At 40.5% G+C, this 18,960-nt stretch overlaps 2 protein-coding genes across 2 annotated transcripts; both read right to left on the minus strand.

Annotated features, from left to right (window-relative positions):
- Nucleotides 1-1,662: 1,662 nt before the first annotated feature.
- On the minus strand, nt 1,663-11,383 carry LOC124157953 (GILT-like protein 1). The gene is made up of 5 exons (XM_046533061.1): nt 11,027-11,383; nt 10,553-10,927; nt 10,281-10,427; nt 8,509-8,571; nt 1,663-3,814 (listed from the first exon to the last, which is right to left on the minus strand). The coding sequence occupies exons 1-5, from the start codon at nt 11,126-11,128 to the stop codon at nt 3,788-3,790; spliced, it is 714 nt and encodes a 237-aa protein (XP_046389017.1). The 5' UTR covers nt 11,129-11,383; the 3' UTR covers nt 1,663-3,787.
- A 1,891-nt stretch (nt 11,384-13,274) lies between these two features.
- On the minus strand, nt 13,275-14,312 carry LOC124158231 (neuropeptides B/W receptor type 1-like). The gene has a single exon (XM_046533419.1). It carries the CDS (start codon nt 14,310-14,312, stop codon nt 13,275-13,277), a length of 1,038 nt encoding a protein of 345 aa, XP_046389375.1.
- Between the last annotated feature and the right edge of the window lie 4,648 nt (nt 14,313-18,960).

Below are 18,960 nucleotides of genomic sequence, written 5' to 3' on the forward strand. Positions count from 1 at the left end.
CCAAGTAAACCAGAAACATTCCTCGTCAGCAAGTAAATATAATAATTCCATTTTACGACGGGGATTCTGATGGAAATAATAGGCCCCGTAATGCTTTGCATTAAAATTAATATATCCTGGTGTTTTTGCGTGAGATTTTATTTTTTTGTAAAAATCGCGGAGAACACCGAAGATGTGTGAGCTCATGCACAGATAATCTGCAACACCGATAAACCGTAGTCTGATAATCAGGAGCATGCTGCACTTAAATCCCACCAAAAACTCTCAGATAGTGGTAAATCAGTGCCTTAGATTAACTTTTGGCCATGGGAGACATTCGAAAAACAGAACTACTTCACAGGATAGAGAACTTCAGAATAAAGAACTTCAGAAAAGTTTACGGATATCTCCAGTACTAAGACACTCCAATCCTACTTCTCAACCATACTTCTTCCACTGATCAACTATTGCTCCCCAATTTGGTCAATGTCTGCTCCCACTAATCTTGCCACCCTTAACAGTGTTACAACTTTTTTTGCAAAAATTGTTAAATTTAGAAACCTAAATCTCTGCGAGTCAGCTACTAGTGCAGTTTTATTCTAGTCTCTCCCTTCTCCGACTTCAATCAGACATCAAATTCATTTATAATACCCTTAACTCCTACTTCGACAGTCCTGACATTGTGTCCTTCCTCAACATTAGAGTACCCTCCTGCCACACCCAATCTACCTCTTTACTCCACACTCCTACACCCAGGCTATCTGTAATTAAGCGCTCACTTTTCCATAGACTTTCTTTTCTAACACATTCTCTTCCCCGTGATATTGATCCGTTTGCTCTGACACTTACTAATTTCACTCACCTCGCTCCAACATATTTATCACATAAATGATAGCCGGATAAATGCTTGTTGTTTTCTTTTATTCTATTTAAATTTGTAATAAATAATTATTATTTGGCTAATTAATATTTGTTGTTATAAGTGCACTTTAAATTGGCAGTCTTGCTGTTTGTGTACGTCTTTATTAGAATTAAAAAAAAATAAAAGATCCAAGCACGAGAGTCTTATTCACAGATTAAAACCAAGGGTGAAAGAATCTATTGCAGCAAGTGAATTTCTGTAAATTTCCATTGCTTCCTACACTTAAGTTTTATAAACATGTTACCCTGAACCACTGACCATTCAACACAAAGTTGTGAAATCCAAAATGAATTGCCTAAAAGAACTACACACCGCTTTGACAGCACTCAGCAGCTCTAAGACGAAGATATGTATACTGGTCAATGACCTTGTATGGTATGTATAAGGACCATGGGCACAGCCAAAAATTAGGGCTAGGGGGGGTTTTAGGCGCAACTAATACTTTGGGGTGTTGGGGCGTTGCATACCCGCCAGGGTAAGCGGGAGGTGTGGGGGCCCTCCTCCAGAAAATTTTTAAGATTAATGGTTCCAAATGGTGAGTTTTACTGCTTTCTGAGGGATATTTGATTAATCCTAAGACTTTTATATAAGTAATACTAAGTAAAATGGATTACATTTTAAAAATTCCCTAAGCTCTGGGGGGGCGTTTTAACCCCCAACCCCCTCCCCTCACTCCACCACTGATAAGGACAGCGTTCATCTGTGACATGATTGGTCACAAGGGGTCTACAGATTGGAGAAAACCGAAGTAAGCAAAAGCCTACATTTAGAAATATATTTATTGATTTCATTCATCACGCATTATTAGCTATGAAATGAAAAAGAAACTGAAGTAATTAACAGTAACAGAATTAGTTCATAGCCTGTTTCAACCCAGATTCTCAGGATGCCAAGCAAAAACTGGCAGCTACTTTAACAAGAGCCAATTGAAAGATAATACCTCAACTTTCAGGCCTCACAACAAAAAATACTGTATAAACATCATGAGACTACATGTATAACGAAATGTTCAAAAGAATATGGTATCTACATACAAAGAGTCTCATACCCACCAACATTTTCCATCACTGCTATCCAACAACTACAAAATAAGAAACAAGAAAAATTTTCTCTTGCATTTGCCCCTGAAATTCCAAGTCATCTCTTAAAAGTACTAGTAAACACAACATCCAAATTGTTTCAAGAACATGAACAGTACAAAAAAGCAATAGCAAGCGCACAGCACTTAACAGTGACAAAAATACACCACTTAAGAACACCACAGAATAAATCATCATGTTTCCTCAAGTAAGTCACAAGAATGATTTAGAGTTAAAATTTTCCAGTATAAATTGACCATATATCACCTGAATTTGGTTGCATTTTTAACAGACTACATACTCATAGCGATTTAAGTTAGATAACAAGAAATGAGCATATGATGTTTTAAAAAATTGAGTTTCCCCAGCAGTACACATAAAACTTATCATCTTGAGGATTGTATACTGTCTAATTAATTACATCTAATTAATTCACAAACCTTATCAGTCTCAGCACTCATGATACAAATACAAAAGTCATTGGATTAGTAAGTGTATTAAATTAATAAGACATTGCGCATCCACAAAGACAAGTTTTTGTTCATGGATGCGTGGAAACTCTTAATTTTTTAAACGATTTAAGTTCACTTACACCCCAATAAAATGGCAACCAGGAATGTGTACAAAGCGGAATGATCATGAACGGCCATTTTATGCATCCTTTGGATATAATACTTTATAACTTAGGGTATACTGGGACACATTCCTGTTTTTAAAATAACATTCAAGACATGTCATTTACGCACTGAATGCAAATGCTGACAAAATCGATTGATCGACCCCACTCATTTACAAATGAGTTTGCTTTCATGTAGATGCAAGGCCAACCATTATGGAATCAAAAAACCGACAAAAACAAAACTGTTTGGAGGTGCTCAAATATTTCATGCACGACCAAATTTTCTCCAAATGGGAAACAAATTTATGGATGCAAATATTCCATAGCCTATGTAAATCTAAAATACATACAGAAACATTTTTAGAAAAAGGATACACCCAGTTCACAATATAAATTCAATCCTGGCATTCAAGCACATAGCTCTATTGAGGTCCTACGCTTGATTACTTTGGCACTTGAATATCTTCTCAGTTGCACAATCAAACTGTATAATGACAGAAGCACATTATGGAGAATCAACAATTCCCAAATCACACAGCCTACCCCCAAAAGATGAAAACAATTGCATCCACTTGACTTTCAGTTTCTGCAAGGAAAACCTCCATCTCCATCAATGATCAACAGCAAAGAAATAGGCTGGCAGCAACAAGCCAGATATTCAAATCGTGTTGCTTTAGTGAGATATAAGATTCTAAAATCACATTCATACTCAACATTTTCAAACAATACATCTCTTCAGTAATAAAATAAATATTTATCACTAAATTCTAATAAAACATTAAATAACAATTTTAAAATAAAGTATCAATACAAAACAAGGGAATATCTGAGACTGAAGCAATATTTTCACCATTATAATTTCACTAATAAAACATCAAAATTTTTTTAAATTCTGCTAAGTTGCAACAAACGGACAGGCTGCCTCGAAATCATTATATATGTGCAACAAGAAAGTACGAGAGGTTAATATAAATATTTCAGTCATTAAAAACAATACATAAATGTATCTGCCAATAAATGCAAAGCAATGGCAAATTTCTGTTACCTATTAATTTTTCTATTTACTTTAAAAACTTATACTTCCTTCTCGATGAACCAAACAGTTATGAATGACAATTAACTCCTGCCCATCACAGCAATAGCATCCTCCACTTCTGGTAACACCAAAGTTGAGACAGTCATGGCAACTTAACCACATTCTGCTGGATGAAATGCCTGCAGAAGGAAAAAATCAATGCATGAAGGTCAATAAACGGCATTCCAATGAAATTCTATGGAAGCAATCCCAAGAAGACGATTTCACTATGCAAAATGTCATGTAACTAATGTCATTATATAACATTAAAGTTGTTTTTTAGTAATTTAACAACTTAATAGAACCATTGATGCAAAAAATGAAAGCAAATATTGCTTAATTCCTTTTATCTCCTTTTGATAAACGAAAGTCAGACAGACGACATGTTCCCTCCTATGTTATATAGGCCGAACTACAATTAAGACAGCATGGGCCTAACCAACCTTTAACTGATGGATTCTGTATTTTCTAAGGAATATCGGCAATTCCCAAAACAAGTGACACATTCACAGAAATCTAGAGCCTTCCTTACTTCACATGTCATTCAGTTAAAGAGTAAAAGGAAAGCTAAACTCCGCATTGCATATCTAATGTGCCAAATGCGATAAATTGCATCTAAAGAAAAACTGCTGATTCACACCAAGATTAGCATTCACATTTTCAGTCACCATTAGCTCCTTTGCTTGAAGTCGGAGAGGCAGAGTGGAATCGGTAGCTCTAAAGAGGTTTTGACTTTTAAGATAACGTATCGTTTTACACATAGTTTATCGTATACACAAAGTTCATGGGGATATTTATGTTCGGCCACCAGTAAATTATGTGCACGAAGTTCATGGGGATATTTATGTTCGGCCACCTCCATAAATTCCACCATAATTTTGTCTCATAATATTCTTTCAATCCAAATACATATTAACACTGTGTATTACATAGTTTCACAAGTCAATAAATCAATAATAAGTTAAGGTATGCATTATGAATCCCAACCAATATTAAGTAAGGAAAAAATACGTTATCAGACGTATATGGGCTTGATTTGATGAAATGAACCATTTAAGCATTGTCAATTTAATATTTAAAAATTAAAGAAGAAAAATGATCAATTTTCATCGGTTGAGACCTCAAAAAAAAAAAAAAAAAAAAAAAAGTAAAAAAGAGAATGACAGTTTATGAGAATCACTATGAGAAAAAATTCCCTTGGACTGGGAATCGAACCACGGGCCTTTGGCTTTCCGGGCCACTGCGCAGACCACTACGATATCCAGGTTCTTAAATTCCCATGGCAATTATAAAAGCCAAAGGTCCGTGGTTCGATTCCCGGTCCAGGGGAATTTTTTCTCATGGCAATCCTTGTATATTTCACCGCCATTCACACGGCAAGGTTAGATATATTACAAATACCGCTTTGCGCGGCTTTAGCACAGGTTTGAGGCTCTCAACCAGTTGTGGCTTCTTGGAAGTCCTTTCTCCCTCGCGTTGCCATCCTCGATGGACCGCGTGGGCCTAACACCTAGTGCCATGAGCCTCGGTATAATTGCCATGGGAATTTAAGAAACTGGGTAGTGTAGTGGTCTGCGCATTGGCCCGGAAAGCCAAAGGTCCGTGGTTCGATTCCCGGTCCAGGGGAATTTTTTCTCATGGCAATTGTTGTATATTTCACCGCTGTTCACGCGGCAGGGTTAGAAATATTACAAAGAATGACAGGCTCAGCGATAGTACTCACATACCAAAAACAGGTGCTACATCTGCAGGGTTAATGAGTCTCCCGTAGTTTCAGTAGCAAATGTTTTTCCTAGACATTTACATCTAATACAGATATACACTCTCTTCAGATAATCACCATGATCTCCCGTGATCTTATATGTTTTACAGTAAGTCTCCTTGACGAAAATAAGAAGTTTAAGAGTACATGACAAACATTTAGGATATTTACAATAACTAAGGCTACGAAATTGGTAGGGATTTTAATATGTAAATTAGTAGGGAGATTGTCCAGGAAGCTAAGAGGTAGAAGAACAGAAGGGAAGCAGAATTAAATCAAAAAAAAGGTCATAATGTCCAACTGTTTTATTTAATATGTATTTGTAATTGTAAGTATAATTGTCATCTTTGGAGGGGAGTTGGGAGGGGCTGTAAAGTATTAATCTAAAAAATCCAATCCACAAATATGATTGTCTTTTATTTCCTTTTAAATGTCGCACGCTATCCCTACCTTGCGGAAAAAGGTAGACTTTAGACACCTACTTGAGGCCCAATATTAAAGTGTGCTTTGATTTATTTCGAGTACGTGAATGTAGAGGAGAAAGAAAGAGACTTTTGCACCAACGGGCAAGCCATGGGACTGCAGTTGAGGGACTGGTCACTAGGGTGGGCCGAAAAAAGGTTTTTTTTTCCTGATCAAATTTGCCCTATGCAGGAAAGCTATGAAATGATATAAGTATCTCGCACACAAATTTTTTTTCAAATCTGATGATATTAACCACTGCCGCCCAAGCTCTAAAGTTTAAAATTTTGCAAAAAATCAGGCTGATTTCAGAATCAAACAGCTATGAGGACAAATTTTATGAAAATATGGGATAATGGATAACATCAAAGAGTGGATACATGTTTATAGTATATGAAAATGAAATTTGAAGTTTATTTGACAAAATCTACGGTTCAAACAATGTCTATGAATTAACAACAAAATTAGAGTATAGACCACCCGCACAACACAACTCATTTTTGCCTAATTTCTAAAATTCCATTTTGGGGGCTAAATCGGAGGTAAAATTATATTCATTTTCATTGAATTTAAGTTTTTAGCAAATAAATCATCATATGATAGTAAATAATCCCACAAAAATTAATAATAAGGTAAATTATTTGAAATTAACATAAATCATAATGACGAATAACGTACCTGTGGAGCTATTTTCAACAAGAAATTCAGCCAAGGCTGAGAGAGAACAGAACCTGAACACCAAGCATTTCACTAAGTAGCTCTCTGCTAGTTTCGTGAAGAAACTACCCAGAACTCACCATGAGGAAGTGGCTACCATCAAGTCCCACAACCAACCTTCCAAACGATTACGGGAGGATTGATGAAATGGTTAAAATAGAGGAAAAGCGTACCAGGTGTGGAGTGGAGTGCATGATATTTGTTGCACCCGAAATTTTCAGGGGTAATGATTTGCCCACTTATGAAGAGATGATGAAAATGTTTTTGTACTCTCGGTACATTGAAGAAGTAAGTTAAAATAAAAATAAAATCATCCGATTTGAAAAATATTTTGTGTGCGAGATCCTTATATCATTTCGCAACTTTCCCGTACAAGGTAAATTTGATCAGGAAAAAAAGCCTTTTTTCGGCCCACCCTACTGGTCACTCCTGATTGTGGGCAAGAAGGAGTTCACCCTTTATGGACTTCAAAATTAACCACCTAGAAAGTGAGATGGACAAAGTGTGGCACGCAGTACACCTGCACAGCCTATTCTAAGGCCCACCTAAATTAAGGAGTTGGGCGAATGGCCAGCAGAAGGAAAACTGAGTCTAAGTTGTCTGTTGTGCGCTGCTACATTGGAAATGTCAAGTGTATGGAGTGAAATGATACATAGTTCCTCACTCTATCACAGCATGTGACCTTCCTGGGTAATACATCTCTCCACAGCTCTTTTGAATTGGTGCGTAATCAACACTAAGATAGTGAAGCATGGTTATTTGTGAGTTGGGTACAGGACTGTGGCTATTAATTGTTTTTATCTATTGAGGGAGAAATTTCAACACCAGTGTGCTGGTGGAATGCCCATATTTGGGCATTTTCATTCATTCAAGTTTGCTCGGTTCTGTCTCCCTTTCATCTAATTTGTGTAAGTGAGATCCGTCGAGTTTTGAGTTTATGTTCGATTTAACTCGAGTTTGTGGAATGGAACTTCTAGCCACCAAAAAGGGGCTAATGTATAATATTATAAGAATTCTGTCAAGTGTCACTAACTTATTCAGTGTCTTTTCAGTATCCGGAAAATGAGCGAATAACAATATGATATGTTAATGGAGTGCCTTTTTATGTTCTTGTTATAATCCAAATGTTAAACAAATATGGTTGTTGGAGAAAGATTTGAAGAGAATGGGTTTATTTGACTGGTCTTTAGGTAAGGAACCCTCAAGAATTGAGTATAGTTTACAATGGTTCTTTTTGCGGATATGATCTCTTAATTTCTCCGCAAACATTTAGTTGTAAAAGCAGACTGCTCTTGCCATATTAGTTGGTTTAAATAGACCAGGCAGAGGGCAGCACTACACTACAAAATGGAGTTAAGACCTTTACAGCCATTGTAGTGCCTTAAAAGACAAAATTCACCCCCTCATTATATTATAAATGACTAAAAATCTCCAACCAGTTTACATCACAAAACAGTAGTTTAAGCCACTATAGTCACAGTTTTGAAATTCATGTTTAGTGACCACACTAGTAGAAAAAGTATTGAATTCAATTTTTATGTGTAATACCTTTATAAATAAAAGTATTTTTATCCTATTATCAGAGAAAAATTAATGCAATACAATTTTTCAAATAACGAAAGCAGAGAAAAGCAATTAAAAATATGAAAACTGTCAATATTTGTAGAAAGAGAGAACATGTTTATACACTCTGTATACCAATACATAATCTTTTTCATTTTCAGTAGCCACTTCATAATATACAAAAAATAAACATTTAAAATAATAACATTAAAGAATGCAATGAGTGAATGACTTTATGGGGCAATGAAGAGGAAGTATGCATCTCAACAAGATTCAAGAAAAGCCTCAAGCCAGTTTCAAAAAGGCACAGTTCCAAAAAGAAATACTTGCCTCAATTTTCTTGCATATTTCCTTGAACAAATCCTTGAGTATTGCAGCCTGATTGTCTTGACTCTGTAAGGAATGAACACAAAAATCATTTAAAATCGACTCATGGAAAGAATGGATGAAATTATTGAAGTGACGCCAATAACACAAGATCTTGCATCATGCAATAATGCTGCATAATCAATTAACCACTTCACGTTAGTAGCAGTTAACACGTTGCATACTGGGGTATTTAAATTCCTAGGAACGCCATTCTGGGTGGAGGTGTTGAGAATGGAAATATGCCTTTGGTTTAAACATGGTTAAAAAGCTAATGTTTAGAATATAACTTTACACAATCAAACGCTATGATGCATCAATTCATTATGAATAACGAACAACAACTGAAAACGTACAAACGAATACGTATTGTATGCTTTCAAATTGTTTAGGTTGACGCGTCTAAATGACAAGAATCTTCGCCATCCGTCCGGAACGTTCAGGAAAAAAATGACGAGAATTCTCGCCATCCGCATGCAACGTGTTAAATTCATTACATATTACATGTTTTAAAAAAGTGACAGTTTGCCTTCAGCTAAATACACGGTGGCATTGACATTTTCACATCGCTATTTTCATTAGGGAGCCGGTAATATGACACTGACCTCGGGTCCCAAGAATGATCCCATGGCGTCGACACAAGACTCCTTGAACATGCTGCCCACTTTTAATAATAAAACTTGCTTAACTAAGATACAAACTAAGGCTTCCATTTTTCAAAATCAGATGAAGAAAATCAATGCATCATGGTTTCTAGGTCTGCAACAACTATTTTAATATGGTGTCTACACCACATTAAAATGTTGTTGAAGAGAGAAACCCCAACATGGAATATTAAATTAAAGACCTTCAGCAAATTTAATGATAAAATAATCTCCTAGGGATCTGGAATTTACTTCCAAAACATCCTACAATCCTTTAAAAACTGAACATTTCCTCACCACAAGCACTACATGTATTTATAATCCTGATATGGCGAGGCTTCATGAGTCACATTTATTTTACATATGCAATAAGGTAAATGAAATAAGTGATGAGAGGAAGCTACAACCCACTAGCCAGGCAACTGCTCCAATCCCACCCTTTCTGCCCACTATAAATGACGATATTAATGTACCTACTTAAGACACACAAATCCTGATATTCATGTTGATGGTTTTCGAGATCATGACAAAACACAAGAATCTAAAAGGCTATAACTTCAAAACATAGAGGGAGAGAACATGAATTTCAATTAACATCTAACTTTAGGACAGGCAAGAAGGGATAAACCACATCAGAAGACAATCAACAGCCATGTAATCACAGCTAAACCCATGGGTGTACCCAGCGGGGGCGGACGGCTGCCCTCAAGACGCAAAAATCTCAAGTCTTTAAGGAAACCAGGACTGGATTGAAACAAAATTTTCAACAAATTTTCTTTAAGCCCACGAAAAATTATAAAATTATATTTGTACAAGGCGTGTAACCAAAAGAAGTTGTTTTTCAAGCAAAAAATTTATAAAACAATAAAGCGCTGCTTTGATTTTCTTAAAATGTAGATTTCATTAAGGTTTCCATGCTAAAATGTTACAACTTGAACGGCCATGCCTTGCCCTCTCCTAGTTTTGATCCTGGGTAAGCCCTTGGCTAAACCTTTTCCATTCATCCATCTTAGACCAAACTACACCATAGTATGAGGGTATTTACTAAAACTACAGAATACATGTAAATAAATAAAAGAATCAACAGCTTACATCATCAAGGGTTACGGTGGGAATGAAAGACACATGAGGTCTCAAACCATGAGTATCTTCGCCGTGCTTTCTCAGCAGAAGGTCTCCTTCTAAGGAAGAGGCACACGTCCGAATTGGTTCCCAATTGATCCCTAGGTCCAGAGCGCACTGCAACATTGAAAGATGAACTCGAGGGGGGTTCGTAAAACGACAGAGAGTGCGTAATCACGGCCAAAAAAAACAAGCAAAACAGTACAACAGACATAACAGTCAACTCCGTTACATTTACTCACCTTCTCACCGACTTCATCCGGGTTCATATTGTCTGATATCATACATGTCACATACTTTAGGAGATCATCCTGATTAATTACGTGTTTTATTGCACAAGCATGCACCTTATTGGCATGGCATTCCACAGGTCCATGCTGACAAGAGAAATGCAGAACTCCTTCGTCCCCACCTTCACCTGGGAGTAATTGAGTCTTTGCTTTGCCATACGGCACTAAAACAACATCTAATAAGTGAGGGGCTCTCTCGAAACTGGGCAGGAGTTGTCGTATAAAAAAATTTCGAGAATCCGGGCAGAGAGCTTCATAGAAAACAGTAACTTTTACCGTTAAAATGTTTATTTTCACTGACGTGATCTCGGATTTGCCATGGCTGGCCTGTAAAATGAAATAAAGGAGTTAAGATAACCAATTACAGGATTCAGCAGGAGTCACATACGCAGATTAACTTCAGCATCACACCAAAAACAATCACACCTCATTGTTAATCTCAGAAAAGTAGCTGAAAGATTTCCACAAAACCAAGCACACAACTGCCAACACCAGAAGTCGCACACGATAAATGCTTAAATATGACATGTCGAAACATATCCTAATCACCTAATAATAAACTATAAAAATATATCGCCCCTGTCCACCTTGCCTCACATCATCCAGTTGTGTACCACATCGTCGTATTGACAAGAAAACAAATAACTAATGATTTCTGCGCTGCCAACATGAAGTTATTTAGAATTGACTATCAACCGATAGTCAACTGCGGTATTTGAGCCAAAATTTCTCTGGATATCATCCCAGGAATTTAAAAAAGACAAACTATAGTGAGATATAGACCATTTTTGAACTCGTAGAGACATAATTGAACAAATTTCTCACTGATAGAAATCACCGAGATCTTTGCGCATTTTGCTACTCCGACACATAAACGGCGGTAACTTCAAATTTGGTAAAAAAGGGTTAACTTCACCAAGGAATAAACTAAGTTGCATAAAACCGTATGCCAGCCGATAAAATATTTAATTATATTCTGAAAATGCATTCAAGACTTTCAAATTACAAATGGCATGGAATAAAAAGAATAATGAATTATAAAATCGATCGGAAAAATTATCAATAATATTCCTGCCACACTGTAAATATGAAAAACATTTAAAACTTGACAGATGACTATGATTAAACACTACCGCAACCAAAATAGCCATGAAATTTATTGCTGATATCGAAAAAAACTTTCATTATATGTAGCCAAATTAAGGATACAAAAATTAAACATGCAACATTATTCACTTTCATTTATGATGATGTAAATCAAGCTCGTATTAGTTTTTGAGCAATAATTTTATATGCGTGATACAATTTGTCTACTCACCTGATATTTTTATCGCCATATTAATGACTTCTTCAACTAAGAAGATTTGTGACCTGAATTGAGGATCCCAGTGCGATATCCCGCTGGTAGACTCCTGTCGCTCAGACAGCCTAACAGGGTGATACATCAGAAAGATCGCGGCAATTTTAATCACCACGAACAGAATAAATATTGCATTAATTAGCTGTCATTAACAATCCAAATGAAAATGTGAATGTAAGATGATTATCTAAATGAAGAAATTCAACGCAGTAAACGGTATTTGCAACAGTTTCTGCTTTCGAAATGTATTATTCAACTCAAAGACCTGAAAATGCGTAGCCTTTTTCGCACCTACAGATGATATTGGCGGCTAGGTATTGCTTAGTTTTATTCTTTTTAGTGTGAGCTAAAGTTTAATTTCAACACAAAATCAGCAAAGCCTGCATGAATTAAAATCGTATAATTTTACGGTAGAAAGACCAGTAAAATTAAAGCGAAGGACCAGGGTCACGATCATTATTCTTTTCAAAGAAAGTATTGACTATGTTTATGGCATATACGCCGCAAAGTTCAACTGTTTGATGAGCCAATGGGCATGAACAAATGATTTAATCACTGGCAGAGTTCGAGACATTTATCGAGCAAACTCTAGGCAAGAGCTTGAACGGTTCAATGACATTAGAGTGAAATAAAATATTTAAAAATAAATAAATTTTACTGGAGCAAAGATAAATACATGATACTTTACCATTACAGCGAAAATTTCAAGGGACGACACTTTAATAATCGTATATATCAATGTAAACCAGAGGCGGACCCACATATAAATTGGTCGGAGGGATTTATTGGAGCCTAAACTCACATGCCACTATAGTAGGTGTGCTGAATTGAGAGTTCTCGGGGTAAAAAAAAACTCGAAACTTTAAAATTAACATTTCTTTTCACAATAAAGGACCTCCACATTAGATTAAGTGAATGTTGAGCGTCGTTCATAGCTGACACTTCATTTCAAAAGCACTCAAAATTCAATGGGTAGTTCCACCCGAAGGCTGCTTTCGATTAATATCCACCCCAAGCAAAGGTAATAACCCATGGATTTCACACACACAGGGAACGGAGTCCAGTCATTTTCCCTGCGCAAACTCGCGTGTGGAGGAGAGGGCACGAAGGCTTTCTCCGGGACCCTAAGGTTAATGACATGCGCTCTACCCACGCTCTCGAAATAACAGCAAAAATACATATTTCTCGGAGGAGAGGTCGTCGATAGCTCATTCCATCCCGTGCCATTCTGCCAAACCACAGTCACCCGACGCATTCACTGGATTGCAATTGCACTGTAGCTCAAGTGGTTGTTTTTCCCTCCGCACCCACGCGTCACCGTTGCGGGGGCGAGGTTGAGGTGCGGCTGCGGGGGAGCAGGGCGCGGCGGAGTGGCGCGCTGGCGGCCACGACGAGCGCCGGCCGCAGGGCGGATGCCGCGTAGTGGAGCGCGGCCAGGGCGAAGGCGGGCGGCCCGCCGGCAGGGCCGCTCGTCAGCGGTGGCACGAGAAAGTCGTCCGTCTGCTCGGTGAGGATGAGGAGCGCGTACGCGAAGCGCGGGAAGGAACAAATGACGTGCGACAGCGAGAGCGCGAAGCACAGCTTGAGGCTCTCGTCGCGATCCGATGCCTCGGCCGCCTCGTGCCCGCGCCTGACGTACGCCACGACGGCCTGCACGTTGCACACGAGGATGACGAGCGTGGGGAGAGCGAAGCCAAGCGCCGCCCCCGGCAGGCGGAGCAGCAGGAGTGGGCCCCCGGCAGGCCCCAGGGCGAGGGGCAGGGAGCAGTGAGGCCGGGGTTCGAGGCCCGACGCGGAGGGCAGGAGCACCACGTCGGCCAGGGCGAAGGCGGGCACGCTGAGCGAGGCGCTGAGCATCCAGGAGAGGCCCACGAAGGGCCCCGGGGCCCACGCGTGCGCGGCGTGCAGCGCGAGGGCCGCCAGGGCGTACGCCGCCCCTGAGCACATCAGCACGTCCCCGCCGAGGAAGAGGCGGCATGGCAGGGCCCCAATGTCCCACGCGCCCTCCTTTGAGAGAGCGAGGGCTTCCAGGGGGCCGAGGAGGGCCGCGGAAAGCAGGTCGGCCAGGGCCAGGTTGAGCAGGAGGGCAAGGAGACGCCGTCGAGAGGCCTTCTGAGGGCCTCCCGTATGGGCCCGGATGAGGGCCGCGGCGAGGATGGCATTGGAGAGCAGGCATGCGACCCCCGAGGCGCAGATGAAGGCGAGGGCCTCCGGGGGCAGCGGGGGCGGGGACGGAGTGGAGGGTGAGGGCGGCGACTCCTGAGGGGCGGTTGACCCGTTGGAGGCGGAGAGACGGCAGCCGGGGCAAGAGAGGTGGTCCATTGCGGCGAAGAGGCGGCCCCCAGCGGACATCTCGAAGGCATTCGACGGTGCGCCTCTATGGGATTACACGAGGGATCCTATCAGTCGGGTCGCAGACAGATGAATGTCACACTCCGCCCGACACCCCCAATCATTCCAACGCCTAGTCTAGGGGTGGCTCACAACCACGCAACCCCGCTCAAATTTGAATCCGTAAGCTCACAAAAATTTCTCAGAACTAAGATTTCTCACTCAAAGTTGAACATTTGTTTCAAATTCCGATTTCTTGTGGATGAATTATTCCTGCTCAGGCACCAACGGCATGGACGCCGAGTGTGATCGAAGGAATGACTTCCAAGCGTGCAACCTCACTCAAATTCAGATCACCAGAAGTATCCATAACTAATTGTAAGATATCAGACTTAGCTCCCTCAACATTCCCCTTGGGGTACACATCTTCGCCGTAAAGGCACCGATTCGCGCCCCAGACACAAGACCGCCACTCGCCCGAGGTGGACGACGTCTGCCACAGCACACGAGGGAGTGAGGGATGCGCCGCTGTATGTGGGTCAGAGAGCAGCGGTCAGCGCGCGATCCGAGTCTGCGAATGAGTGGGTGCTTCCGGGAGGCTGTTGCCGCTCCACTGGGTGCGGCTGTGTCGCTCCGGCGACAGGAGCCGATGTGCCGCGCCACATCGCGGTGGATGAGCAACAAACATAGGCCGCCAACACTCACACCCCAAGAGAAGAAGAGCGAAGGGAAGCTTAAGAGGGGAAGAGCGAGCGAACGCAGCGAAGACAAGAAAAAAAAACAGGAGGGGGAGAGAAATACGTGAGGAGGAAGAAAAGGGTTTAAAAAATAATGACGTCACACTCTCCCAGAAACCGTGTCCCGCTGCGGACACGTCGTCAGTCGTAGAGGATCAGCGAGGATGAGGATGCATACTACACACGCACATACACTTACAAACTGTCCCAATAATCGCGAGTCATTATGACGCCTAAACGACTGCTTAAACTGTAATTTAAGTCCACGAGATAACGTGGAAAAGTATGGACGAGAAAATAAACTCGAAAACGCGCCGTGTAACCACTCCAATTGTACCTCAGCTTAAACAAAAACAGACCATGTTCTAAATTTCACTTATATATTTTTATGTATGTATGTACAATTGTATGTATTTATATATACGGTGGAGAAAAATCATGTAACGACATTTTAACCCTAGAGAGCATAGCGGATTCCTTGGATTCATCGCGATTTCCGGTAGGAAAAGCCGGAAAAGCATTCGAAGTCTTGAGTTGTCCAGAGTATCCGGTAACAGGGCAAACTCGCAGCCAATGGGAGCGCTTGGCTCAAAGTTTCTGCAGTTTAAAAATGGTTCGTTTCCGACAAAAACATCTTTCGAAATGTTGGTTCCTCCTGGCATCTGCTATCCACGGTTAAAATTTCGAGACACAATTTTAATTCGCCCCCTATGAAAACTAAGGTGTACTCACGAAGTCGTAGAACATCAATGAAAGGTCTTAAATACTTGGAGGAAATAAATTCTTACTGTAAAAACACACCAACGAGCCACCAATGGAGCATGTTCCGATATGGAAGCGAGGCTAGTACGTTCAGGGGCGCAGCCAGGAATTAAGGTTTTAGGCGCAACTAATACTTAGGGGTATGGGGGTATTGCATACCCACCAGGGTAAGCAGGCGTTGCAGGGGCCCTCCTGCAACTCCTACTACCTGCAAGGTATGTTGAACAAAAAATAATTATTGAGACACAGCGAAGTCCGAAAAAGTATGCCTGCAGAAAAATTTTAAGAATGATGGTTCAAAATGGCGAGTTTTATTGCTTTCTGAGGGATATTTGATTAATCCTAACACTATTCTTTAAGTAATACTGATCCAAAAAGGTAAAATAGATTAAACTTAAAAATTTCTCTGAGCTCTGGGGGGGGGGGTTTATCCCCCAAAACCTCCCCCCTCGCTGCGCCACTGAGGACGTTGACTGGTGAGGGTTAAAATTTCGTGACAAATTTTCTCCACCCAGTAGATGACTTTTCTAATATGTGCAGGAATCCCAACACCTCCTGCCACATACCTACCGATCGAGGCGACTACGTAGCGGGATACTCATAGTGTGCCTGTGAATTTGACCGCAGAGTGTGGGATGAGAGAGCGTGGGCGACTTGGCCGTTGGTGCGTGTCTGGTGGCGCTGGGGAGACAGCGCAGACGAGGTGAATAAAAAAAGGCCATCTCTCTCTCTCTCTCTCTTAGGGTTTTGGGGGTGGGGTGGGATGGTTCGAATTAAGGGTTACACTTGGGGGAAGGACGGACAGACTATAGCAGCACTTGAGGGGGAAGGGGTACGTGAAAAAGAGGGGGGGAGGGGCGGAGGAGGATATAAATATCTTCATGCCTCCCGCCACCCCGAAAGCAGCTACGGCTCCACGAAAATCGCCGCGGGACAATGAGTGCGTAACAGTGACCCAAATCACATCTCATTGTTTCGACAGACCTCTCCTGGTCCTCGTCGGAAAAAGATTAGCCCTTAATATTTGTGTGAAAGCAGTGTACAATACCGAAATGGAGCACGAAATAAAATTTGAATTGAAAGCTTGAACTGACTGAGGAAATGCCGACAGCAAGCAGGCAAACGAGCAGGTATGTTGAACAAAAAATAATTATTGAGACACAGCGAAGTCCGAAAAAGTATGCCTTAATTAATAAATGACGCCTTGAGAACCTTCGAAACAAGAATCCATTTTGAAAGTTGGATAAACACGTGCGAAAATTTAGAATATCGACCCTGCTATTAAAAAAGGGGATAACTAATGAGTTGGTTTTAATTGCCAGGATTTATTTAAAGTAATTTGCATTAAATCGTGAATCACCCGTCCAACCTTCCATGAAAACAATAACTCGTATTCGAAAGAGGACAGAAGCAGCAAAATTACCCCCCTTTTGTGATCTCGCGAATCTGGGTCATCCCTCAGCCTCCCAATTACACTTTGTCTCATATTTGTTCCGCTTCATTACCTTTTATTTAAAAAGTCCACACGCAACTCCACCTCCACGAAAATAATTATTCCAGCCTTTCCAACAGGTATCTCCTCATTCTCTACCCCGCGTATTGCTCGTTACTGTATTGTATCTTCTTTATAATTAAAATAAAACTTAATGGGCATTATAATAACTCCTCTATTCCCTTCGTGAGGATTCGCGTTTGGTAAGAAAGTATTTGGAGGAGGCATCCCTAAATGTAGATCATTAGAAGGATGAATGCCGCAACAGAGATCTAAAATTCATCAATGGAGACGGTATTAACCATAAATAAATGTTAACTTCTTATATTTGCGAAAATGTGCTCGTTGAGCTATTGAAATTCGTTTTTTTCTTACAAGGAGGAAACATAGGCGTGCACGGAAATTAATGCAGTGGTAAAGAATGCATTCAGATGTCAAGATTTTGTTACGATACTCAGGGTTACAAAACACACACCCTTTACTTAACTTTTTAGGCATAGTAGATCGATTTAACTTCATTAGTAAAAAAGCATCCTGTCCACATGCCATACCTTTCAAATGAATGGTAAATGCAATTCAAGCACGAGAACATTGGTGGAGAACTAGCTTATTAATAGTTGGATTTTAGATTTTCTCCATCAAATCACAATAAAAAAAAACTTCCGGTCGCAGTGGTGAAAATGACGTACTGCAGTGATAAATTATAATCTCTTAGTAAAAAAGGTACACAAGGAAACTCTTAGTACCGTTAGACTAATCACCTAGGACATACGTTTCAAGTCTCAAATCCATCCCTTCCATAACTGTCACAATAAAACCAATAAAGAAAGAATTTTATTCAGACTAAAGTCGCCCAAAATCCGTAATTTTAATTCGGCAAAATTGTACTGAATTTTAAGAGTAAAGTGGTGGAATGAGAAGTATCATGACTTTTTTTTAAGAGCGCGTGAGGAAATACGGCGTGACATATGGACCGAGAGTGAACCGAGGTCAGAGTGACGTAGCGTAAGAGACTGGAGAGGTGGCCAAGAGTATAACATGGTACTGAGTGGAGTGGGAGAGAAGAGTCGTCGGGAAATCTCCCCCACCCCCCTTGCATCCTTAATTCGCCGCATCCGAGGTCGTGCGATGCCCTCTCGGTTGACGCAGCGGAAAATCATTCCGCGCGGATCTGCCATGAGGTAGACACCGCACAAATTGAAAACAGTGAAGCCGGACGCGCCGAGTCTCAAATGACATTCGGTATAAAGCATGGTTCCCACTCAAACTAAAATATATTATTCACGGTTTCTTCCAGGTTTTCACGGTCCAGATGTCGTCAAATTCAAAGTTTTTAGATAAACCATTTTAGGCAGAAATATTGATCGCATAACGATCAACGGCCACACGTTAACTAAAACTTTAACAGACGCGACAGACGCCTTGAATGCAAACGCAGCAATGAACGTGCTATCTCTCCTGACGTCACTTATCGTTAGCAAAATTCAGCTCTCGCTAAAGGTTGTCAGCGGGAAAATGGAGGGACCCGGGTGCTAGGAAAATTAAGAAGCTTCTGAATTTTCGCCAGGGTTAATGAATACTTTGGTTACCAGTCTTTGCTTCAGGCTTAAGGTCAATGTGTCATCATGGCACACGAAACAATAAATGCGCTTCGAATATACGTGTGCAGGTAAACTCG

Source organism: Ischnura elegans, chromosome 4, assembly GCF_921293095.1.
Source record: "Ischnura elegans chromosome 4, ioIscEleg1.1, whole genome shotgun sequence".
In the NCBI taxonomy this organism is placed as follows: domain Eukaryota; kingdom Metazoa; phylum Arthropoda; class Insecta; order Odonata; family Coenagrionidae; genus Ischnura; species Ischnura elegans.